The 27,027-nt window shown below is 45.5% G+C and overlaps 1 protein-coding gene across 1 annotated transcript in view; it reads left to right on the top strand.

Moving 5' to 3' along the window:
- The window catches only part of PIGN (phosphatidylinositol glycan anchor biosynthesis class N), a 710,925-nt gene that overhangs the window by 580,559 nt on the left and 103,339 nt on the right, over window positions 1-27,027 (top strand). The window contains exon 26 of the mRNA XM_082259251.1: window positions 16,839-16,912. Coding sequence (XP_082115377.1) covers window positions 16,839-16,912 — 74 coding nt within the window. The remainder of the gene's footprint in view (window positions 1-16,838; window positions 16,913-27,027) is intronic.

Genomic DNA, 27,027 nt, shown 5'->3' with positions numbered 1-27,027 from the left:
CTGTGTAGATAACACCCCGCTTCAATCTGTGGTATTGGGGGGCCACAGGTTTATCACACCAGTTCTACAAATAATTGGCCAGTATCTGTTGTCAATGTGTGTAGCACAGTTAACACAGCAAAAGAGGCCACATTTTTGCAAGACTAAAATGCAATCTTAGAAAAGTATACTGTTAAATAACACCCCGCTTCAATATTTGCTATTGGGGGGCCACTGGTTTATCACACCAGTTGTTCAAAAAATTGGCCAGTGAGTTTGGCGCTGTGTGTACCAGACTTCACTCAGCAAACTAGGCAATATTGTTGCAGGACACAAATACACTTGAAAAAGCTTACTCTGAGAACACCCCACTTCAATATGTGGGGTGTTCTCTGAGTAAGCACACCAGTTCAAAAAATTGGCCAGTGAGTTTGGCGCAGTGTGTATCAGACTTCACTCAGCAAACTAGGCAATATTGTTGCATGACACAAATACACTTGAAAAATTTTACTCAGATAACATCCCACTTCAATATGTGGCATGGGGGGGGGGGGGGGGCAATTGGTCTATCACACCAGTTATAATACATTGTAAGTGCTTTTGTCACTGTGTGTAGTGTTGCTGCAGAAACGCTCAGTCTCACCACCACACCTATCACAATGCTGCACAGTGCACAATAATAGTATTAATCCACTATAATATGCTTTCTACAAAGTATATTATACTGTGGATTATCCCCTCCCCCCCCCCTTTTTAGTGCACTGCACAGCAATACCAAAATATTTGCAGCCCTTTACATGACTTTTGTGGACATTGACAAAGCGATTTCTGTGCGACTGCCCCAAAGCAACCATAGGATACCTGGCCCTAATGTTAAAGAGACTGTAATAGACCCTAAATTGACATTGGAGCATTTTAAATGACTTTTGTGGACATTGACCAAGCGATTTCTGTGCGACTGCAGCCGATATCTAACTGTCCCTAGAGCAACCACAGTATACCTCTCCCTAAGCTCAAAAGATACTAGACCTATACCGAAATACCAGCCCTGAGAAGGACTTTTGTGGACATTGACAGAGCGATTTGTGACTGCAGCCGATCTCTAACTGCCCCTAAAGCAACCACAGGATACCTGTCCCTAACCTGAAAAGAGACTGTAGAAGGCCTATACCGAAATACCAGCCCTGGAAAGGACTTTTGTGGATCTTCACAGCGCTATATGTGTCTAGCAAACTCTCCCTGACGAGCACAACAGACCTCTCCCTACACTGGCAGAAAACGGAACGTGAAATGGCCGCCAGGTCAGGTCTATTTATAGGGTAGGGGGACTGTCCATGTGCTGGAATGTTTAAATTGGCTGTCCCGTTCCACCTGACAGCTGTGTCATGGGTCAAAGTTCTCCCCAATGTAAACAAATATGGCCACCGCGAACGATGCCATGTGTCCGAAAATTTGGCGGGTAGCGAACAAGCAAAGTTCGCCGCGAACCGCAAGGCAATCTCTAGTAATAAACACAATTATTGCTGGGAAAACAAAATTGAGATAAAAACAGACCTTTCAGGTCTGGTATAGATCACACACAGGAGCGCAGAACAAAAATTATTTTTCTGTCTGCTCTCTCCCCCCTCTCCTCCCCCACATTCCTTTCTCTCCCCCCACCTCCCTCTCTCTCCCCCTCTCTCCCTCTCACCCCCCTCTCTCTCTCCCTCTCACCCCCCCCTCTACCTCTCCCACCCTTCTCTCTCTCTCACCCCCCTCTCTCACCTATCTCCCCCACCCCACTCTCCCCCCTCCCCCACCCCCCTCTCCCCCCACCCCTCTCTCTCCCCCCAGCCCTCTCTCCCCCCCCAGCCCTCTCTCTCTCCCCCCTCCTCCAACCCCTCTCTCTCTCTCCCTCTCCTCCCTCTCTCTCTCCCCCTCCTTCCTCTCTCTCTCCCCCTCCCATGCTCTCTGTCTCTCTCCCACCCCCATCTCTCTCTCTCTTTCTCCCACCCCCCTCTCTCTCCCCCCCTTTCCCTCTCCTCTCTCCCACTCTTTCACCCTCTCTCTCTCTCCCCCTTCTCTCTCTCCCCCCTTTCCCTCTCTTCCCCCTCTTTCTCCCCCCCTCTCTCTCTCTCCTCCCCCTTCTCTCTCCCCCCCCCTTCTCTCCCCCCTTCTCTCTCTCCCTCCCACCCCTTCTCTCTCTCCCTACCACCCCTTCTCTCTCTTCCTCCCACCCCTTCTCGCTCTCCCTCCCTCCCCTTCCATTCCCTTCCCTTTTCTCTCCCCTCCCCTTTTCTCTCCCCTCCCCTTTTCTCTCCCCTCCCCTTCCCTTCCCCCTCTCCTTCTCTTCCCCCTCCCCTTCTCTCTCCCCCTCCCCTTCCCTTCTTTCTCCCCTCCCCTCTCTCCCACCCTTCTCTCTCTCTCTCTCCCCCATCTCTCTCTCTCTCCCACCCTCTGCCTCTCTCCCATCCCCCCTCTTTCTCTCACCCATTCTCTCTCTCTCCCCCCCACCCACACCTTCTCTCTCTCTCCCTCTCTCCCCACCCCTTCTCTCTCTTCCCCCCCCCTCTCGCTCCCCTCTACCATCCCCTCTCTCTCCCCTCTCCCACCCTTTCTCTCTCTCTCTCTCTCTCCACTCTCCCTCCCCTCTATTTCCCACCCCTCTCTCCACTCTCCCACCCCTCTATCTCACATCCTCTCTCTCCACTCTCTCACTCCTCTCTCTCTCTCCCTTCTTCCACTCCTCTCTCTCTCCCCTCTTCCACCCCTCTCTCTCTCCCCTCTTCCACCCCTTGTTCTCTCTCCCCTCTTCACCCCTCTATCTCTCTCCCGCCCCTCTCTCTCCCCTCTCCCACCCCTCTCTCTCTCCTCCCTGTCTCTCTCCTCCTCCTCTCTCTCTCCCCTCTCTCCCACCCCTCTCTCTCCTCTCACCCACCCCTCTCTCTCCTCTCTCCCACCCCTCTCTCTCTCCTCCCTCTCTCTCACTTCTCCCTCTCTCTCTCCTCCCTCTCTCTCTCTCTCTTCCCCCTCTCTCTCGCTCCCCCTCTCACACTCTCCCACCCCTCTTTCTCTCCCCCCTCTCCTCTCTCCCCCCCCTCTTTCTCTTTCTCCCCCCCCCTTCCCCACACTCTCTCACATCCTTTCCTTCTTCTCTCATCTCACTTCCTCCCTCTCATCCTCCTCCCCCCCCTTTTACAACCCCCTTTCTCTTTCTCCCCCTCTCCTTAACATCCTCCTCCCTCTCTTAGTAGAGAAGAGGGAGAGCGAGAGGTAGGCAGAGTTTCTGCACCAAGGGCCTCTGGGTTGTACTTGCCCCTTTGGCCAAACGTTGCCAGTCAGCCCGTGCACTGGGATCATAGGATGTGTGTAGAGGATGCACATGGGAGATCATCCGTGGTCCTGCATCCTCTAATGTCTGTCCCTAAAACACATTACATAGTGGATTATTAGCTCATGCATAAATAATGAACTCTGTATTCAGGTTCACTGGTTATAGTCATGCATTGGCAGTGTCCACGGCAGGTATGGGGCATAGAGTGGGGAAAATAAGTACTTGATCCCCTGCAGATTTTTTAAGTTTGCCCACTTACAAAGAAATTAAGGGTCTATCATTTTTATCACAGGTGTATTTTAAATGATAGATACAGAATATCAACCAAAATCCAGAAAAAACGTTCAGCTTTTTTCTGCCTCCAAATACGGTGAGTCCCCCTCCTCAAGAAGGCACATGTACAGTCATGCTAACGAACATCCAAATGATTTAGAGAAGGATTGAGAGAAAGTGCTGTGGTCAGATAAGACCAAAATTTAGGTCTTTGGCATTAACTCGACTCGCTGTGTTTTGAGAAAGAAAAATGCCTATGACCCTAAGAAGACCATCCCTACAGTCAATCATGGAGGTGGAAACATTATGCTTTTGGGCTGTTAAGGGGAAAATGGATGGGGCCATGTATTGTAAAAATATTGGATGAGAACCTTCTTCCCTCAGCCAGAACACTGAAGATGGGTCGCGAATGGGTCTTTCAGCATAACAATGACCCAAAATATACTGCCAAGCAACAAAGGAGTGGCTCAAGAAGAAGCACATTAAGGTCCTGGAGTGGCTTAGCCAGTTTCCAAACCTTAATCCTATTGAGAATTTATGGAGGGAGCTGAAACTTCGAGTTGCCAAGTGACAGCCAAAAAACCTTAAGGATTTATAGAAGATCTGTAAAGAAGAGTGGACCAAAATCCCTCCTGAGATGTGTGCAAACCTGGTAACCAACTACAAGGGTTTCTCCACCAAGTACTAAAGCATGTTTTGCTTGGGGATCAAATACTTATTTTACTCACTGAACTGCAACTCAATTTATAACATTTGTTTTATATGTGTTTTCTGGATTTTTGATTGAAGTAAGTGACAATCACTATACAGAGGGAGCTTGAGTCGCAGGGCATATCCTGGTATGATATGATCAAATGACATTCTGGACTGGCCATGGGTGAATTTCCATCAGTTGTATTATAACATTTTATTGCTTGAATTTTTTTTTTCTATTATGGGTATGAGTGGGGCCTCATGTCTAAGTTTTGCCTAAGGCCTCACAAAGCCTAGAGCCGCCTCTGGCTGGGACGATGACTTCACATTGTGTACTAGCATTCCTAGTAGCATCAGAATCTCCTCAACCTAGGCAAGCCCCTATGGGCACTAAACGACAGGTGAAGTCTATAAAGACTTCCTTTGCACGTGAAAATGACCAGGGTTTGCATGAGGATTAGCCAAATGACTTCGCTAAATGAAATACAGTGCCTTACAAAAGTATTACCCCCTTGCCATTTTTCATCTTTTGTTGCCTCACAACCTGGAATTAACATGGATTGTTTGAGGATTTGCATCATTTAATTTACAGAACATGCCTACAACTTTCAAGATTTTTTTTTTTTTTTTTTTATTGTGAAGCAAGCAAGAAATAGGACAAAATAACAGAAAAAGTCAATGAGCATAACAATCCACCCCCCCCCCTCCCCCAAAGTCAATACTTTGTAGAGCCAACTTTTTTGCGGCAATCACAGCTCCAAGTCGCTTTGCATAAGTATCTACGAGCTTGCCACATCTTACCACTGGGATTTTTGCCCATTCCTCCTTGCAAAACTGCTCCAGCTCCTTCAAGTTGGATGGTTTGCGCTTGTGAGCAGCAATTTTTAAGTCTGACCACAGATTTTCTATTGAATTGAGGTCTGGGGTTTGATTAGGCCATTCCTACACATTTACATGTTTCCCCTTAAACCACTCAAGTGTTGCTTTAGCAGTTTGTTTGGAGTCATTGTCCTGCTGGAAGGTGAACCTCCATCCTAGCCTCAAATCACGCACAGAGTGGTACAGGTTTTGCTCAAGAATATCCCTGTATTTAGCACCATCCATCATTCCCTCAACTCTTACCTGTTTCCCAGTCCCGGCTGCTGAAAAACATCCCCACAGCATGATGCTGCCACCACCATGTTTCGCTGTGGGGATGGTGTTCTTTGGGTGATGTGATGTGTTGGGTTTCCGCCAGACATAGCGTTTCCTTTGATGGCCGAAAAGTTCAGTTTTAGTCTCATCAGACCAGAGCACCTTCCTCCATACATTTTGGGAGTCTCCCACATGCCTTTTCGCAAACTCAAAACGTGCCATTTTGTTTTTTGCTGAAAGTAATGCCTTTCTTCTGGCCACTCTGCCATAAAGCCCAACTCTATGGAGCATACGGCTTATTGTTGTCCTATGTACAGATACTCCAGTCTCTGCTGTGGAACTCTGCAGCTCCTCCAGGGTTACCTTAGGTCTCTGTGCTGCCTCTCTGATTAATGCCCTCCTTGCCCGGCCTGTGAGTTTTTGGTGGGCGCCCGTCTCTTGGCAGGTTTGCTGTTGTGCCATGTTCTTTCCATTTGGTTATGATAGATTTGATGGTGCTCCTGGGGATCATCAAATATTTGAATATTTTTTATAACCTAACCCTGACTTGTACTTCTCAACAACATTTCCTTTACTTGTTTGGAGAGTTCCTTGTTCTTCATGGCAGTATTTGGTTAGTGGTGCCTCTTGCTTAGGTGTTGCAGCCTCTGGGACCTTTCAAAAAAGGTGTGTATATGTAATGACAGATCATGTGACACTTAGATTGCACACGGGTGGACATCATTTCACTAATTATGTGACTTCTGAAGATAATTGGTTGCACCAGAGCTTTTTATGGGCTTCATAACAATGGGGGCGATTACATACGCACATGCCAATTTTCTGTTTTCTATTTCTAAAAAATAGTTTTATGTATATATTTTTCTTATTTCACTTCACCAACTTAGACTGTTGTGTCAGACTGTAGCTAATTAGAGTGGGCAAATAAATAGAGATTTTGTCTTTTATGACCCTATTCTGCTGGAACATTTTCAGGTCATGCATTTAGCGCTGCTATTTTGTATTGATGCCCTAGAGAATGTACTTTGCCAGGTCTCTGGCATCTTTTTTATTAAAATAATTTTTATTGGATTTTCAGAAAATAAAGGGCGTGTACAAACATCACAATGAAAATATGCCATATACATGTAAATAACAGCAGATAACTCTGGATGTGAAACCTACATCCACAAACTTACATACTTCTATTCAAATAATTGCCAATACATTGCATTGCAACAACATTCTATTAGGCAAATGAATTCGCTACAATATGCACTCACATATTTTAAACCGCCTCGGCTTTCCAGCATGGTCAGTTCCCACATGGCCCCCAATTGGGAACATTATGCACCACGTAGGGCCGCCCAAGCTCAAGCCCTGTATAAAGGCGGGTAATAACACAGAAAGGGGACAGAAAAGGGTAAGAAAGAACACTTTATGAAAACAAGTGAGGTAGTAGAGCATAAAATAATTCACTTAAGAAGCTCTGTAAGCTTCCCACAACTTCCATCTAGCTTTGAAGCTTTGAAACGTCAAAGTGGAACTTGACAGAATACTTTCATATTCATGAGATTCATCTACAATTTGAACGACCTCGCAAAGGGAAAGTGATACATTGCTCTTCCAGTTGCGAGCGATGACCAATCTTGCTGCATATAAAATGTGCTGTACAACTACTCTGCACATCGTTGGGTACCAATCCAGCCCAATACCCAATAGTGCTAGCTCAGGGTTCAATTTATTCAGGATACCTGTGACCTCTGCTATCAGTCTGTGTACCAAGGACCAATAACTCCTCAGTGACATGCATGTCCAGAGCATATGGAAGAGTGTCCCCACTTGTCCACAATCTCGCCAGCACAGATTAGAGTAAGATCGATGGAACTTTGCTACAATGTACGGGGTCCTGTACCATCTCAAGTGTATTTTCATCGCTCCTTCTCTAAAGTTAGCACACCTAGTCAATGAGTAATTCAATCTAAAAGCTTTTAGCCACTGTGCCTCAGTGAATGTCCTGTTCAGGTCCCTTTCCCATTTCAGTTGGTGATATGACTTGGTAAACTGCATGCGGTCCTGCATGGCATTGTAGAATACACCAATTCCATGTTTGGATGAGGGAGCAGTGAAACAGTACTCGAAAACTTGTCTTGGGAAAGGAATATATGTGTTAGGTAAAGTTTGAGCGATGTGTAAGATACGTTTGTAAGTCAAGTACTCTGTCTTAAAGTCCGGGAATTTGGCGCAAAGATCCGAGAACGGGATGTAATCGGATTGGGAGTGTAAATCCGAGATTAAGGATAAACCATATTTAGCCCAGTGAGTCACATACAAGTCTGGTGATAGTGCCTGAAGTGTGGATAGTGTGATAGGCATACGGTGGGGATCAGTGGAGTTGGAAGCTTTCTCCCAAAAATATTTCCAAGCCAGTAATGTAGTGGAAATGGTAGGGTGGGGGTCCAATGGCCGTCTACTCTGGCCGGCTGTCTAGTCAGATTCACGGCCAACCCTAGGTCAGCCAATTTCACTCGCGGGACACTGAACTGTTCCAGGGGGCACCACAATGGCGGGTTAACATTAGAGAACCAGGATTTAGACTGTGCTAGAATGCCCGCCATGTGATAGTCTCTCACGTCTGGGACTCCCAATCCTCCCACCTGAACATGTTTGGTCAACGTCTTATGGGACGTCCTGGGTCTTTTGTCCAACCACAAGTAATTACTAATAATGGATTGCAATGCCTTATAGAAGGCAGTCGGAGCTATAATAGGGAGGGCCCTGAACACATATAGGAGTTTTGGTAAGATCAGCATTTTGAATGCCGCGTTCCTCCCTGACCAGGAAAGGAAAAATTTCCTCAATCTCAGAAGATCTTGCGTCGTGCCGTGGAGCAGGGGGGGGGGGGAATTGGTCCTGTAGAGAGTATCCGGTGATCTAGTGAGTTTAATACCCAAATAGTCTAATGATTCCTTTTGCCACTGATAATGTACTACCTGTTGGATTTGTGTCTGCACATGTATCCCAAGGAGATTGGACTTAAGCTCATTAACTTTGTAGTAAGAGACTGATTGGAACTCTCCCAGAATGCTCTGAACATGCAATAGAGACTTCTCGGGGTTCGTGCAGGCCAATATGACATCATCTGCGAATAGTGAAATAACAGTAGGGGGGGAGTCTGCCAGTTTAACACCCGAGACACCCGTGTGGGATCTTATCCTTTCCGCCAAGGGTTCCATGAGCATGGCAAAAATCAGGGGCGACAATGGACACCCCTGGCGAGTGCCATTCGTAATATGAAAACTTTCAGAAAATAAACCCTCTGTGAAGACCCTAGCAGACGGGACCGTGTATAAGGCCATGATGGCCTGGATAATCTCCCCCTCAAAGCCGAACTTCTCCAATACCTGCCGCAGGTATCCCCAATGTATCCGGTCAAAGGCCTTTTCGGCGTCTAACGACAGGAGCACAGTGGGGATCCCGCGGGCAGCAACATGATGAATAAGGCCCACCAGTCTTCTAGTGGCATCCGTGGCCTGACGTCCGGCCACTAATCCCACCTGATCTGACTTGATGAGATCTGGGAGACACGGCTGGCAATGACCCTAGCGTACACCTTCAAATCCACATTTAGTAACAAGATGGGCCGGAAATTTTGTGGTTTATTAGGCTCCTTACCGGGTTTTGGCAGTGTGACCACTGTGGCCTCCAACATCTCGGCTGGAAAAGTAGCCGTAGTCAGGGCCTGATGAAACACCCTGCCAAGATAAGGGGCCAAGATTTCCAAAAATGAGCCATAGTACTCGGAGGAGAAGCCGTCCGGCCCCCGGAGACTTCCCCTTCAGTAAAGATCTAACAACTTTCATAATTTCCTGATTGGTGATAGGGGCATTCAATTGTGCCAATTGAGAGGGGTTTAGGCTCGGGAGGGAGATAGAAGACAAAAAGGTTTGGATGTCCGATGGGGTTGGTTGCGGCGTCGAACAGTCTAAGTGTAGGTTATATAGCGAACCATAATACTGACTAAAGGCATCCGCTATGTCCTTCGGGTTGGTGAGCCTCTCCCCTGTGATATGATGTAGTAAGTACGGAATTTTTTGTTTTGATATCTTGTCTTTCAATTGGGCCGCTAACAGCCGACCCGCTTTATTGCCATGAGAATAATGGGAGGCCTTGAGCCTACGAAGAGCTCTGGAGTGCTGACCAACCAGAAGGACCCTCAGCTACGCCTGGAGTTTAGAAAGCTGTTCCACACCATCTGCAGTGGGATTGCACTTATTAAGTTGCTCTATATGTTTAATGGAATTAAGGATAGTATCCAATTGTTGTCTTCTACGCCTCCGTTCCTTCGCAGTAAACCTCGCATGAATGGGCATTCCACAGTGCAAAAGGACACTTTACGGAGCCATCATTAATTGCAAAAAATTCAGTAAGTTTAGAACACATATTCCTCCGGATCTCTGGTTTGCCAAGCAAGCTGGCATCAAATCGCCATGGTAAAGGGCACGTCCCCGATTTGAATAATAACAGGGGCGTGGTCTGACCACGTTATGGAACCCACAGACACGCGAGAGATCCGCTGCAGCAAAAATTTGTTCGTGAGAAAGAGATCTATCTGCGAGTAAGAGTGATGGGTTTTAGAATAGAAGGAGTAGTCTCTCTCTGACGAATTGTGGCAACGCCATACATCATAAAGTTCCGTTGCCGATAGGAATTTCGCCAGGTCCGCACGATGGAAGCGCCTTGGGTAGTTCAATGATACATCCAGTTGGAAATTGGGGACAGCATTAAAGTCACCACAAAGAAGGATATGGCCCTGGATAAGAGGTTGAATTTGTTTCCAAAGCCGTTTCAAGAAAGAGATTTGACCCGTGTTGGGAGCATATACCGCCACTATGGTGTAGGTGGCTTTGTTGATAGTACATGAGAGTACCAAGAAGCGGCCTTCTGGGTCTGCAAATTGAGACAGCAAGGTAAAGTCCAAGGATTCCCTGACCAATATTGCCACTCCACACTTCTTCTTAGGGCCGTTAGCATAGTACACTTGGGGATAATCTTTAGATGAGATTTGCGGGTGATTGCCAGCCATAAAATGGGTCTCCTGTATAACTGCCAGTTTACATTTCAAGGTCTTAAGTTCTCTCCAGAGCATATGTCTTTTATGAGGACTGTTCAGGCCATTGACATTGAACGAAAGCACTTGAAATGACATGGTGAGGGATGAAGTGAAGCAAAATCCGCACAAATAACTGAGAGGCACTTACTGGTATTGCGTAGATGAGAAAGTCCTGACTCCGAACACACTGGATGAGCTGGTTGGTAAAGAGTAGCCGATGAGGGCAACCACCCGTGAAGTCCGGTCAAAGTGGCGTATCCGAATCACCGAAAAAAAAAGAGCAGGGTTAAATACAGAGCCTAACAAGAAAGCAACAAAAGGGAGTTAGGGAAAGAGTGCCCTCGGCAGGTGGCACGTAAAGGGTAAAAAAAGGCGACTCTTCAGAGGAGTCTGTAAGGTATGGAACCGTTTGGGGAGGGGGTATAGAGAAACAATCGTTAGCCGAGCATGTCTTCTGGAGCATGATCGCTGGGAAGTGAGAATGGTAAGGGTCACCACAATTAGTAAGAGAAATGATAGGTAGCCCGGTTTCATTCCGCCTGGGAGGGGTTTGACTCTCCGTCCGGATCTAGTATCCCCCATTTTTTCAGCAAAGCTAGGCCTTCTTCCAGCGAGGAAATCCTGTAATCCCTGTCACCTCTGGTTACCACCAAAGTTGCTGGGTAATTCCATCGGTACGGAATATGGTGGTTCCTGAGGGGTTTGGTAACCGTAAAGAGATTACGTCTTCTGTTCATTGTGTGCGCAGATAAATCGGCATAGAAGGAAAGGTTGTTTAAAGCAGGAGGAATATAAGTGCCTTTCCTCACCAGGGACATGAATTTCTCCTTTACCGTGTAGAAGTGAACACGAGCTATAGTGTCTCTGGGCAGGGAAGCAGCAATATGTTTCGGCTTAGGCAGCCTATGAATGCGATCAATTGCCATGTCGCACAGGGGAACATCTGGAAGAGCCTCCTGCATGATGTTGGTGAGAAATTCAGCCAGCTCATGAGGTTTCACTGTTTCAGGAATCCCTCTAATTTTGATATTGTTGCTTTAAGCCAGGTGATGTCGTCCTCATGTTCATTATGGGCATCCACCATGTTATTGAAGGTGTCAGCAAACTCCCCCATTTTGGTCTCCACATGATCCACCCTGTCGCTGACTGCTGCGACCACTGTATTGCAGCGGGACATAAGTTGAAGCATGTCAGCATGAATTGAACTCCTTAAAGACATCATCATTTCTTTTAGTAAAGAGTCCATGACAGGTTTGCCTGTTGTGGGGAACGAGGATATGGTGTCATGAAACACCAGAGTGTCATCTATGCTTTCTCCCTGAGCTCCCTCATTTTCTGGAAGTTGCAGTCTGATTTTTGACTTGGCCGGGCTAGCACATGCAGATCTAGGGGTAGATGCTGCCTGCATCCCCTCACAGGTGGCCGAGGACTCCTTAAGCGACAGCGGTGGTCCCTTAGACTGTGCTGTTGTAGGGGATGTGTGAGGAGGAGGCCGCGAGGCGCTGCTAGAAGAAGCGCCAGCGCCATCTTGGCCGTGCATCCAGCCCGCCGGGTGAAAGAAGTTGAGGAGCTTACCAGGCTTGGTTTTCCCCTTACGTTTCCCCGGGACCTGCGGGCGACTTCCAGGCATCCTGAGGTGTAGTTTGTGCCGAGCTGCGGTGACCCTTCGCGGTTATAACGGCTCCGTTCGGACTGCTTGGTGAGGAGCTGTGCTGTTAAGCGTCCATCTCTCTCGCCGGCCGGCTCCGCCCCCAGGTCTCTGGCATCTTAACTCATGTCTTTTGATGTTGAAAGCCTGTTTGGTGAATCTTTTGATAAATTTATCAAGAAAGTTACTGGGGGGGTTATTTTTACCCCATGAAATACAGCCTAGGCCTACTCATAAATGGCTACTACCTCTTCTCACTAAAAGGGGTCTATTTGCTTATTGCAAGCCTTTACTCTGTGAAGTGGGGTGGGACTGCATTTGCACTAGTCTGGATCAGAGATGTCCTAGACCTCTGGGTTCAAATTGTCATTTCCAGTGGCTACAAAATAGAATTTCTAGTCCTACCCTACAAGCTGCCAGCTGTACCATTAAGACAGGCAGAATTGTGGCCTGCCCTGAGTCAAGTTTCAAAGGGCTTTACACAAACCTATTTACAGTTCCAAAACTGAATGCTGGCCTTCGCCAGAATATGGACAAAAACTTCTTAAAGTGGATCTCAAGCCAAAAATGGAAGCTCTGCTTGTTCGTACCCTCCCCCCTCCACTGCCACATTTGGCCCTTTTTGGGGAAGGAGGGAGAGGGTACCTTGTTTTGACAGTTACCCGCTCCCTCTTTGGGGTAAGATCACCGCACGACAATCTACAGTACGTCATATGCGGCCAGTGCTTTAAGTGGCTCAAAAGAGGTGCCGGTACTCTATTATAGCCTATAAATTTTGTCACCCCACATCAGGGTCCCCACAGAGCACCCCCTGGCCTTGGCTGGGATTCCAGAGCAGGGGGACTCACTGGTGGTGACTGGTCTGGCTCTGAAATGGGAAATATTCTTGGGGGGGGGGGGGGGCAATTGAGGGCGCAGATGTCCAAAAAGAGCGTACTGGTATGCTAAGGTGCACGGAGAGGTGGCGGTATGCTCAAGAGCCATATTTGGAAGTGGCGGTACTGAGTACCAGTGCATACCGGCCCACTTAAAGCACTGTATGCGGCCAACACTGCCTTCTGGGACCTCTGTGTGTCCCAGAAGACAGCAGGACCATTCAGAAAGCGCAACATGACTTGCGCATGTGCAGTAGGAAACCAGCTTATACTTGCACTGCTGGCGTCTTCACCCAAAGCCGATGGATGAAACAACTTTGGGTGCCGACATTGCGGGATCTCTGTACAGGTAAGTGTCCTTATATTAAAAGTCAGCAGCTACAGCATTTGTAGCTGCTGACTTTTAATTTATTTTTTTCAGACGGAGCTCGGCTTTAACATATGTCTTCTTGTCCCCAAATTTGAGTCCACAAGATCTGTTACTACTTTTCTAAGCTCTCATTTCTGGCATCAGTGAACATGTCTTCACATTCCAATATTTACCCTACAACACCACTACAGCTATGGGAGACCAATACTTTCAATTTGTCGCCCTGTCATTCAGGATTGCCACTGCACCAAGAGTCTTCATAAAAGTGCTTGTTCCACTCTTGGCCCTGCTAAGATCTGAGGACATCTATGTCACAGGGTACCTAATTGACTTGCTCCTGAAAGAATCCTAAGCCATAGCCCTATCTTCCAAGATCCAAAGAGCAATCCAGTTCCTTCAAACTTTCAGATGGCTGATTAGCTTCAAGAAGTCCACTCTCCAACCTTCTCATCACCTGGAGTATTTACGGATGGTCTTGGACATAGCTCATGTCAAAAAGTTCCTTCTCTGAGGTACAACTGTCGGACTCTCAGGTCATCCAGGCATCCCTAGACTCACTTCTGCAAAAGGGTTCTGGCTCTCATGGTGGCATTTTTCGAGGTGTTGCCTTTGCTCAGTTCCTCTTAAAATTCCACATTTTCACATTGTGGGACAAACAGATCCTTCCTCTGGATGAACTATTACTGCCATCCAGCTAGGCGAAAATATTCCTGGCACAGCGGATCTCCAACCTAGCTCTAGTATCCAGGAAATCGTTCCTTCCCTCTCCCTGAAAGGTGGTAAGGATGAACACAAGCCAAACAAGTTGGGGCTGGATCTTTAATTTCCTGAATCCCCATCAACATTCTTGAACTAAAGGTCATAAGACTAACTCTCCTAGACAACTGACCTACACAGGCATCCAGTCAGGGTTCTGTCAGACAATGCATTGGCTGTGGCCTACATAAATCTTTGAGGGGTACCAGAAGTTGGACAGCCCTGAAAGAAGCAAACCCGTTTCTCTCCCGTGTGGAAAACCACATTCCAACTCTCTCTGTTATATACATCAAGAGTTGAAAATTGCCATACAGATATCTTGAGTTGCCAGTGCCTCGATTCAGGAAAGTGGTCCCTCCACCCTGAGATCTTCCTGATGCTCTTTCAGAAATAGTGAGCACTAGATGTGAACATCATGGCCTCTAGAATCAACAAAAAATGGAAATATTTATGGCTGGTCCAGGAGTTCCTTTGCCTTCAGGATGGAAGCCCTGGACCTCATTCAGATATGGTATATGCATTGCCTCCATTGAAGGTTTGCCCTTGACTGTTTTACAAGATAGCATAAGAATGGGCTCAAGTGATTCTCATCATTACAAATTTGCCTAAAAGTACTTGGTACCTAGACATACACAGGCTCCTGGTGGACAAGCCACCAGATCTGAGCCATACATCTAAATGTTTTTGGGTTCGTAACCCTTTTTTGTTGTTGGCCTGTTTGCTACCTCATCGCCCACTCTATACGATTAAGTTAATGGGATTTTTTACTTACCAGACCCCAGTTCTCTGTTTCTTCTTATTGCTCCATAACTGGAGTCCTAAGAAGTAGGGTGGGTTATATGAGGTTGCACTGGGGGGGCGCTTAAAGCAAAGCTTTGGTCAGTGTCCAATCACATGAAGGTAACAGCATATAACCCATGGTCACTGGCTTTGTATCCAGTGTCCTGTCTTGTGCTATACTCCAAGATTTGTGGATTCTCATTTTTTTATACTGCATGTGTGTATCTGACTGCATTGTTTCAGCTTTAAAGGCAATCTTTCCGTTAAAAGGAAATTAAATAGGAACTTCAGGCAAAGAGGCTAAATCTTTATAAATATAACAGTATGCAGTTTAAATAGTGAAAAGCCTACTTAGGAAATAGTGTGATGCTTACTGTTTGCAGGTAAAAAAAGCTTAATTTTGCTAAGCCATGCTGATTCTGTAAGCGGTCATTTTTAGTATGGGCAAATGAAGCCCTTTCTGGACTATTCTGCCAATAGGTTTTATTGCTCCCCCTCGCCAGCCCAGTGAAGTATCCAGCGTGTGTAGTGAACGGCTCTCAGTTAGGCATGCGCAGTAAGCCAGTATTATTCTTACACACAGATGCCCGCATGTCTCCTCCTGTCTCCTATCTCCACCCTCATCTGGCCCCCTCCAGCCCTCCTTGGCTCTCCTCTGCCCTTCTACAGTTGTCCTACACTCTCACCGCGCCCCTCCCCTGGCTCAAACTCTCACGAGAGTGATAAAGAAAAAAAAAAAAAAAAAGATGACCACTGGGATATGTGACGATATTATCCTGGGAGTCAGCATGACTGCATGAGACTACATCACTAGCCTAGGTGAATGCAGGGGATGAAAGCAGTAGCAAAGGAAATAAGGTATTTACTGGCACAATATTACCTGTTTGATTACCAAAGAGAACACAGGAGGGACAGAACATTTGATATAAGGAAAGTTAAAAAAAAAGATTGAAAGTCCTCTTTAATAGAAACATGGGGGGGGGGGGGTAACCTCTTTGCTTTTAATGTGTGTCATGAACGCAGAGCAAGTATGCAGGACTTCTAACTTTGGCTTTCCTGATATGACACTCATTTAAAGTTAGTGAGCCAGAAAGTCAGCATAACAGCCAGGGAGCCACCATTTTGTATGTTCAATAGTTTTCATAGTTTTTTAAGACAACATTTAAAGAGCCAATTCAAGATGTACAAAATATAGACAAGGCAAGCAGGCCTATGATATTGCAGGGGTCAACTATTGACAAATGTAGGCAATGTAATACAAATTATCATAACCAGGGTATGACCTTAGGGCCCTTGCGTGATATCAACAAGGGTGTGCAAAAAATGAACGAGAAAAGTTGAACGCCAGGGAGAGAGGAAAGTTACATTTTATAATAATATATAAGTACAAATAAATAATTGTATTATCTTTCTCCTATAATTCCTCCATCAATGTCTTAACACATCTGATCTGCTTCAGTTTCAAATTACCTACTTTTTATTCCTGTCATTCCAGTTTTTTTTTTTTAGCCTTCTTTCATATTAGTCCTTTGAGACTAAAAAAAAAACCTAATATGTAGAAATTTAGTTTAGGTTTTTATATTAAATCTTTATTGAGTGATTGGAATAAGAGGTTTTCCTGCTATGTGTCTAATTTTTTGTGAATTTAATGCATTCTTTCTTTAAACCACAAATTGTGCCTTCTCCTGCATTAACCAGGATCTGTAATAGAGCTTTTATTCTCGTATTCATTTGCTGTCATTGTAACCTATGGTAAATAAGAGCAGCATTCATTTGAAATACATCTAATATGGTAAATTATTCATGCAGAGCAAGAAGAAGAATTTGCCCCATCATTCATTTGCCAGTTAGAGCTTACTTACCTAATGCCTCTACAAAGCTCTTAAAGACATTTCTCCTGTAAGATTTTGCTTTGTATTTTACAGATTCTCATCCCCTTCATTATGGTGATGTGTGCTTTTGAAACCGTACAAATCTCAGCACAGATTTCTTCAAAGAGGTAAAACAACCATCAGTTAAAAAAATATTTAAATTAGGGCCTATTTATACTTATGCATTGTGGTAAGGTGTGGTAAAATGCACATTTTTTCCCCCTCTCATTAATGAATAGCAACACGCATACCATAAAAGGATGCCATTTATTTTATTTTTACAAAGGGTTTTATTAATTTTCAAGGTTTTCATTAATGGCGTACAAATCATCATACACAAAAGAACACAACATTGGTAAAGAAAAGGTCAGTGATAAGTACATAATAACATTTCCATCGAAATGGAAGGATAGCACAAAAAAATAGAGTCCCCAGATATACAAGATTACAAACAAGCCCAAAGGCCGGCAGCAGTGCAGCTCAGAGGGTGGGCCAGTAAACATAGGTAGTTGATGGAGATGGTGGCCCTAAATACGTGGAAAAAAATAAAAATTTAAAAATTGGCTAGAGCCCAAGGGAGAGCTCAGATTGAAAGGAGAGGGGGGGGGGAATAAAAAGCCCCTGCCTGGATACCTCAACAGGCTGAAAAGAAAGGGGGTGGAGCAGGAGAAGGGGGTTTGCCTGGGAAGGGGAAGAAGAAGAGGAGAAGGTCAGGCTCAGGTCAGGCCAAAACATAGTGCAGAAATAAGGCCATTCAATCAATCAACTAGAAAGTAAAGAACAATCCATGTTAAGATGATCATTTTTTTAAATCTTTAAAAAATTTGCATGGGAATTAGTCAGTATAGAAGTGAGCTTCTCAGGGACCATGGTCCCCATAAGCTACTGTCTGCAATGTTGAGAAACGGTTGACTCCAGGCCTTTGCATGAGTCTGCTGAGCTGCCGGAGACACAAACCCTATCAGCTTCCTTTGAGACTTGTGCAACAGGGCCTCCTGGGGGTCACCTGCCAGGGAGCGGCTGCTCTCGAGCACATAGATGGATCGAGATTGGGCTCAGGTAAGTATAATGGGGCGGAGGGCTGGCAGGTGAAATATGTACACCTTTTTTTATTTACCTTAATGCAGAGAATGCATTAATTCTTCAGTAGCTGCCCAGTTTTTTCAGCAGCAAGTGATCTTTTTAGGGATATAAGCTATCACACCACAGCAAGCTCTGGTTGCTACAGATAAATAAAAGTTGTTTCTCTTTCCTTCATTGACTGACATAGCTCCAGAATCCTCTTGACCATTGGGTTATGCTGTCCCCTACAGGAATAGGACACTATGCAGGAAAAAGCCTAGCCTAGCCTACTCCCACTTTCTGCCATAGGCACTCAGTTTTTTCTGCCTAGTCAGGAGTAAGGTAGTTCCTTGCTGGGATCTCTGGTCCTAGCATTTTTTCCTTTTTAAACAATTTTTTTACCTTTTTTATTGTTTTCTGTTCCTGTGAGAACTACAGTCAACTGCTGGACTGGGCGACGGACTGGATATTCCAGATCGGTATGGTCTCCCCAGTCCGGCTAGCAAGCACAGGCCTCAGCGCCTTGCCAGGTCGGCTGTGACATAGCCCCACTGGACAGGGGCTGGCCTGCGAGGTAAACGTCTTGCATAGACGCATACGACCTAATCACGGCCTGAGTCTCAGCGTTCCTCCTGGCCGACAGCACCGTTGTTCTGGTGGAGAGGTGATCTGTTCAGAGCAGTGTCCGCCTGATTCAATGGTATGTTAAGTAGTTTTCCTCCCAACAGGGGAGTTCGGTTGGAAATTGAATATCCAAAAATCTGCTCTGGTTCCGTCCACCAAGTTGGGCTATCTGGGTCTGACTCTGGATCGGCTTCAGCCAGGGTGTTTTTTTTTTTCCAGGGTATCGAAAACTCCAAAGCTGCAGGATGCGACTGGGCACCTGTTGTTCAGCAGTCAGTCTTCTTTCTGGACTTGCGTGCGGGCGCCTTGCCTGATGGTGTCTACCTTTGAGGTGATTCTGTTTGCACAGTTCCACTCGAGCCTCTGCAAAGGGAGATTCCTGCCAAGTGGGACAAGGATCCACAGTCTCTAGATAATGCTTCCTCCCCCTGTACTGGACAGTGGTCCCTGCGGTCGCCAGCCTGTCCGGGTGAGGATGCGTTTTGGGCACGGATGTGCTCAACGGGTCTGGACTCTGGGGGTGTCAAGACTACCAATCAATATACTGGAAATTCAGGCAATAAGATTTGTCTGGCTCATTGGACAAATTGCCTTCAAGAGTGCCAGGTAAGGATCTATCCATCTATCTATGCCACGGTCGTGGTGTATGTCTATCACCAACGGGGCACAAGAAGTGTCCTGGCGGCTCAGGAAGTAGCCGGCATTCTAAGGTTCAGCTATGTCTCAGGTGGGTAACTCCCGAGGTGGACCTGTTGACATTTCGTCTCAACAGGAAGGTGCAGAGAATTGTGGCAAGGTCTCGGGATCCTCTGGCCGATTTCACAGACTCACTGGTGTCGCCTTGGGGCCAGTGTCTTCTGATAAATGCTTTTTCCCCACTAAAACTTCTGCGAAGGATCGAGGCGGAAGGGATCCGGTCATCCTAGTGGCTCCAGACTGGCCTTGCCGGTCTTGGTACGCTGATCTGGTATGGCTGGTTGCCGATGCCCCTTGGAGACTTTCTCTCAGAGAAGATTTATTGGCCCAGGGGCCAATCTTCCATTCTGCTTTACAGTCGCTAGTTCTAACGGCTTGGCTGTTGAAGGCCAGGTGTTGTAGGATAGGGGGTTGTCTGAATCTGTGATTCCCACGTTGTAAAAGACTAAAACATCTACCTCTAGGAAGGTTTTACCATCTCGCTAGAAGGCGTATATTGCGTGGTTTGAGTCTCTTGGGGTTCATCCCCATTCCATTTTGGTGGCTCGGATTTTGGTATTCCTCCAGCGCCTGGCCTTGGGTACTGTCAAGGGCCAGGTTTTCGGCCTTGGTGGTCGTCTTTTGCCATTCTTTGGCTACACATTCTTTGGTTTGCACCTTTACTCAGGGGGTTCGCCACTTCGGTCCCCAGTACGGTCCTCATTGCCTCCGTGGGATCTCCATTTGGTGCTCTCGGTTCTCGAGTACCCTCCTTTCAGAAATATTGGCAAGGTTCCTCTGCTTACATTGTCCCAGAAGGTAGCCTTCTTGGTGGCTTTTTCTTCTGCACGCAGGGTGGGGGAGCTGGCTACGTTTTCTTGTCATTCACCTTACCTGGTGGTTCACAGAGAGAAGGTGGTGCTTCACCCGTGTCAGCCATTCCTTCCTAAGGTTGTTTATGGTTTCCGTGTGAATAAAGGCATTGTGTTGCCTTCCCTGTGTTCTAAACCTGAACATCTTAAGGAGATTGCCTTGCACTCTCTGGATGTGGGTCGGGCGATCAGGGTGTACCTTGCGGTAACCGAGTCATTTAGGAAATCTGCCTTACTATTTGTCCTTACGGATGGACCTCGCAAATGGTAGGTCGCGTCTGCCGGGACCATTTCCTGATGGACAAGACGGGCGGGGGTGCAGGCCTATTCCATCAAGGGTCAGGTTCCTCCGTTCCCTGTTAAGGTGCTTTCTACGTGGGCACATAGTGTCTTTTGGGCCTTCCGCCATCAGGTGTCAGTGGTGCAGGTTGGCAAGACAGTCACCTGGTCATCTGTGCACTCTTTCACAAAATATTATACAATAGATGTGCTGGCATCTGCGGATGCTGCTTTTGGCCGCAACGTTTTGCAGGCTGCTGTTTGAGAGAATTAGTCCTCTTTAAAGGGTGTATGTTTTTTTCAGGTGAGCTCCAGTTGTTCCTGGTTGAGCTCCATGTTACCTGGTTGGCTAAACTTAGCCTTTTTGGGAATTTTTTTCTTCAGTGTTTTTTCCCACCTCTCATGTTTGACACTGCTTTGGGATGTCCCAATGGTCAAGAAGATTCTGGAGCTGTGTCCGTCAATGAACGAAAGAGAAATTTGGATTTTTGTCTTACTGTAAAACCCTTTTCTCTGATGTTCATTGACGGACACAGCACCCACCCCTCTATTGAGTTCGGTTATTTTTTCTTCTGACACTGCTTGCAACTAAACTGAGTGCCTATGGCAGGAAGTGGGAGTATACCCCTTTGGACTGCCCCATAGGTGTGGTAAAGCTTTTTCCTGCCTAGTGTCCTACCCCTGTAGGGGACAGCATAACCCAATGGTCAAGAAGATTCTGGAGCTGTGTCTGTCAATGCACATCAGAGAAAAGGATTTTACGGTAAGACACAAATCCAATTTTTTTCTTTTTTTTTTTTGTACACAAGTACAAATCTGCATTTTTGGCTATGAAATTATCTAAAATCCCTAGAATATTATATTTTTGGTAAAATACAAAAAATTAGGTTGTGTCCAGTAAATAGATATTAAACATGTTACAGCTGCAAGAAAAAGTATGTGAACCCTTTGGAATGATATGGATTTCTGCACAAATTGGTCATAAAATGTGATCTGATCATCATCTAAGTCAGTGGTCCTCAACTCAGGTCCTCAGGGCCCACTAACAGGCCAGATTTGAAGTATTACCTTGGGGAGATGCAGACTAGAGTACTGCAATCACTGAGCAGCAAATTATATCACCTGGGATGTATTTCAGTTATCTTGCAAACCTGGCCTGTTAGTGGGCCCTGAGGACCAGGGTTGAGGACCACTGATCTAAGTCACAACAATAGACAATCACAGTCTGCTTAAACTAATAACACACAAAGAATGAAATGTTGCCATGTTTTTATTGAACACACTATGTAAACATTCACAGTGCAGGTGAAAAAAGTATGTGAACCCTTGGATTTAATAACTGGTTGAACCTCCTTTGGCAGCAATAACTTCAACCAAACGTTTCCTGTAGTTGCAGATCAGATGTGCACAATGGTCAGGAGTAATTCTTGACCATTCTTGAGGTCATGCCACAGCATCTCAATCGGGTTGAGGTCAGAACTCTGACTGGGCCACTTCAGAAGGCGTATTTTCTTCTGTTTAAGCCATTGGTCATTGTCCTGTTGCAACAACCATCTTCTGTTGAGCTTCAGCTGGTAGACAGATGGCCTTAAGTTCTCCTGCAAAATGACTTGGGAAACTTGGGAATTCATTTTTCCTTCGATGATAGCAATCCGTCCAGGCCCTGACGCATCAAAGCAGCTCCAAACCATGATGCCCCCACCACCATACTTCACAGTTGGGATGAGGTTTTGATGTTGGTGTGCTGTGCCTCTTTTTCGCCACACATAGTGTTGTGTGTTTCTTCCAAACAACTCAACTTTGGTTTCATCTGTCCACAGAATATTTTGCCAGTACTGCTGTGGAACATCCAGGTGCTCTTGTGCAAACTGTAAACGTGCAGCAATGTTTTGTTTGGACAGCAGTGGCTTCCTCTGTGGTATCCTCCCATGAAATCCATTCTTGTTTAGTGTTTTACATATTGTAGATTCGCTAACAGGGATGTTAGCATTTGCCAGTGAGTTTTGTAAGTCTTTAGCTGACACTCTAGGATTCTTCTTCACCTCATTGAGCAGTCTGCGCTGTGCTCTTGCAGTCATCTTTACAGGACGGCCACTCCTAGGGAGAGTAGCAGCAGTGCTGAACTTTCTCCATTTATAGACAATTTGTCTTACCGTGGGCTGATGAACAGCAAAGCTTTTGGAGATACTTTTCTAACCCTTTCCAGCTTTATGCAAGTCAACAATTCTTAATCGTAGGTCTTCTGACAGCTCTTTTGTGCGAGGCATCATTCACATCAAGCAATGCTTCTTGTGAAAAGCAAACCCAGAACTGGTGTGTGTTTTTATAGGGCAGGGCAGCTGTAACTAACACCTCCAATCTCATCTCATTGATTGGACTCCAGTTGGCTGACATCTCACTCCAATTAGCTCTTGGAGATGTCATTAGTCTAGGGGTTCACATATTTTTTCCACCTGCACTGTGAATGTTTACATGGTGTGTTCAATAAAAACTTGGAAACATTTCATTCTTTGTGTGTTATTAGTTTAAGCAGACTGCGATTGTCTATTGTTGTGACTTAGATGATGATCAGATCACATTTTATGACCAATATGTGCAGAAATCCATATCATTCCAAAGGGTTCACATACTTTTTCTTGCAGCTGTAAGTCTTAATATTGCACGCACCTGTGATATCGCAAAAAGCTATGGTACCCTACATTCTCCATAGATTATTTCTCTCACACTGATGTTCACTGCAATACCTCACATGCGTGCTGCAACCACAGTTTACATACATGTGCACGCCCTGTGTGCACGTTTGCATCTGCAGATGTGTGCAGGGCAGTGGTGGTTACACTTATTTTTTATTTAAATACATTTTACTAGAATTTAATTATTTTTTCCTCTTATTTATTGCTGTCACAAGGGATTAACAAACACCTATGTGATATCATTGAGCAGGTGGCAGGTACTCTTTATGGAGACATTGGGTGTCCAATAGACTCTAAAGCCTCCCCTGCCCTTCAGATCATCTAACTAAGCAAAGAACATGGGCAAAAGCTTATGCTTAACCCTTCACTCTTTAGAAGTACATAGTACGTCCAAAGAGCTGAACTAGTTAAAGACATAAATTGTGCCCTTGCACACAATTTTTGTATAACTTTAACACACATTTCTTTTTTCATTACTACAAACCTCAACTACAGTGGGTATAGAAAAGAATCACACAGCTTATCGCAGTTGAAATTTAAATGGCTTTGTGTGCCATTGAGAAGGCGATTAGCTACACCTTATTGAGTTTACAAGTCATTTTTAGGAGGAGGGTGATCCTTTTTCCAACTCAGTGATTCTGTTTTTGCATTTTTTGGGATTTTTTCTAATATATGTTGGTGTTAAATTTTTCATTTGGATGGTAAAAGTTGCAAATACAGCTGGATAACACAAAAACTGTTTCTGTCTTCATTTCAAGCTGCAAAGCAACAACATTTGATTATTTAAAGGGGGTGGGGTGATTCTATTTTTATACCCTCTGTATATTGTCAGCTTTTAGCCTAAAAGGAAAACTTGATTTTTTACAGCCTGAGCTGTAACTGCTTTAGGTACATAGGTTTGACTGTTTCCCGTCTGTTCATAGTACATGAACGGCCCAAAGGGAGCAGCGCCAATGTCGGTGGATGTACCTCTATGTCCTCCCACATCGATCGGTTGTGCGCTCTCTCTAGAGCGTGCAGAGGAAGGTTCTGTGACACACTTTGTCCACTGGACACACCCAATCACCGATCCTTGGCACCATGAACCATGAACAGAGGAAACAATGCTGACACCCCCCCCCGGAGTAGTACATGTCACTATGGTAGCACTGCCCTGCTTTGGCGAGGAAAGTATGTAAAACTTTTATTTATATATATATATATATATATATAAATTTATTAAAACAAAAATTGTTTATTTTTTCATGCATACTCTCACCAGTCAGTGTCCCTATTCGCCACTGTACCAGTCACAATGTCCCTGATCTCCTCTGCACCAGTCATATTGTCCCTAATCATTGCCACACCAGTTTCAATGTCTCTGATCACTGCCACACCAGCTACAGTGTCCCTGATCACCACCACGTCAGTCATATTGTCCCTAATCCCCTCCACACCAGTCACAGTGTCCCTTATAACTGCCACACCAGTTACAGTGTCACTGATCACTGCTACACCAGTTACAGTAACCTTGGTGCTACATTATGAGCGCCGCTCAAGCTGGGAAAACCAAACTCACGCGGTCACCAGGGAAAAAGGTTAAGGCTGCCAAAGGTGCTTATCCGAAGCCATGCTGGATGTAAGTGCAGCTCTTCTTTGATTTTATACAACAGTTACAGTATCATTGATCCTGGCCATACAAGTTACAGTGCCCCTGATCCTGGCCCCACCTGTCCCAATGTCCCTGATCACTGCCACACCATTCATATTGTCCCCTATTTACTGCCACAGGGTATTTGTAGGGTCCTGACATTTTAGGGCCTCAAGAATTGAGAGACAGTATGCAGTCAATACTTTAGGGTTTAATTAGTTTCCAAATATACTGTATATACCATAGATTGCATTCTCTATAACTTCCACACTGATTTGAATTATTTTTACCAAAGAAATGTAGCAGAATACATGTTAAGACAAACAAAATAAAAATTCCCAGTTCAATTTGCTAACCAGTTTGCTTACCAACCAAATTAACCTGTCTAACAGTTTGCGTCAAAACAGAGGTTTAGTTAGCACACATTTGCAAACGCATGTGTAAGCTGCAGGGCCACTCCACGGTATCCTGTATTACCTGCATTCCTAACTCTAGTAAATTTATGAGAGTCTTCACAGTGGAAGCACATGCAAGCTAATGAATAGATAGGGGGCAGGTGAGCCTAGAGGTGGCCCATCCCTCCTGCAGGTAATACAGGATGCCGTGGAGTGGCCCTGTAGCTTACACATGCGTTTGCAAATGTGTGCTAACTAAACCCCTGTTTTAACGCAAACTGTTAGACAGGTTAATTTGGTTGGTAAGCAAACTGGTTAGCAAATTGAACTGGGAAATTTTATTTTTGTTTGTCTCATGTACATTGCCCTTCCCTGTGTTCTTTGCTATGAAGGCCAGTTATAGGTGGGGGCAGAGGCCATTTTCTTTGTTAATGTATACTGGTGAGTGGACATACTGGATGCCTTTGCTGTAATACCACTGGCTGGGCTTCCATTATGCCCCCAAGTACCTTTAGGAGGGATGGACTACCTCCAGGCTCAGAATACATGTTGGCCTAAATTTATAAAAAAAAAATAGATTATTTGCAAAATTGTATGACTAAGGAAATGTCAGTATTTTTTTCATTTATATTGCAAAAAATAAAAACCCGGTGGTAACTAAATTTCACCAAAAGTAATAAAATATTAATTTTCTATACAATGTTGCATACCTGAGTAATTGTCATTCAAAGCATGAAAGTGCTGAAAATTGGCCTGGACTTGAGGTGGTTAATATCACAGTGTTGGCTGGGCTGCAGCAGAAGCTCTGAGGACAAAATAAAATCTACTACCAAATGGGGAGGAGGACTGGGTTCTACTGCTTAGACACCCAGCAGACTTTACATAAGCTAAACAAATGCTGCTTGCTGTACAGGGAAAGCAATGGGAGGGTGACTAGTGATGAGCATGAAGACTCTTTCTGTGTGCATGACATCATTATGAAATTGGAGATTTCACAGTAGATATAGTCAACATCACCTTCAGCCTTTACCCTCACTTAAAGGCCCTATAGTACCAGCATGGGCTATAGTAACCCCACTGGTCACTGCTCACCTCAGCCTGCTGATTGAACAATGCAAGAGCAGCAGCAAACAGATGTACTCTTCCCGACCATTAATAAATTGACTAACTCAGATCAACCGGGTAGAAAATGGGCTGACAGACAGTAATTTAAATCAGCCGCAGCTGTATCAACCACTCACCAAACGACCAACCACCAGATCCAAGTTAGGCCCCTTTCACACAGGCGGACCGTTCAGATCCGCCTTTTCGTTTTTTTGGCGGATCTGAACGGTCCCCCCCCCCATGCATTCCTATGGGGCATCGGATGGCAGCGGAGACATGTCCGCTGACATCCGACCCGATCCGATCCGTCAAATCTGGACGGATGGAAACCCTATTTTCCATCCGTCCAGCGGATCGGATGGGATCGGATGAGAATGGACAGACGGTCTGTTCCCATCCGATTTCCCTTATAGAGATGCATGGGGAACTGACAGCTGTGTCTCCGCACACAGCGCGGAGACACAGCTGTCCTCCTGCTGCTCAGCGGGGGATAGGCCGCTCGATCCCCCGCTGAGAAAAACTGAGTCCGTCCGACGGACGGATAGTGCGAAAGGGGCCTTAGGGTGCAGTCCACGTGACAAAAACAAGCATAAATTAAGGAGGAGCAGTGTGTCCATCAAAGAAGTCACATAGTGGGACACTAAGGTTATAAAAACAGCTTTATTAGAAAAATACCAAATCAATATTTGTCAGCAGTAGTACAAACACCTTCACCTCACTAATTGCGCATGCAATCAATATTGCGTACACCCAGTCACTTATATCAGACCACTAGAACAGATTAGGAAGTGCCTAAATTCAAATGAGTGTCATTTCTTGAATATAATAATAGGAACTCAAGTTCATCCCTGGGATGATAATAAAGTACCGTACTTTTCACTTGATATTCAGTGGAAGGATAAAGGGGGC

Source organism: Pelophylax lessonae, assembly GCF_965119305.1.
Source record: "Pelophylax lessonae genome assembly, chromosome: 5".
NCBI classification, from domain to species: Eukaryota; Metazoa; Chordata; class Amphibia; order Anura; family Ranidae; genus Pelophylax; species Pelophylax lessonae.
Note: the sequence above shows the minus strand (reverse complement) of the source record. Positions and strands in the feature narration are given on the sequence as shown.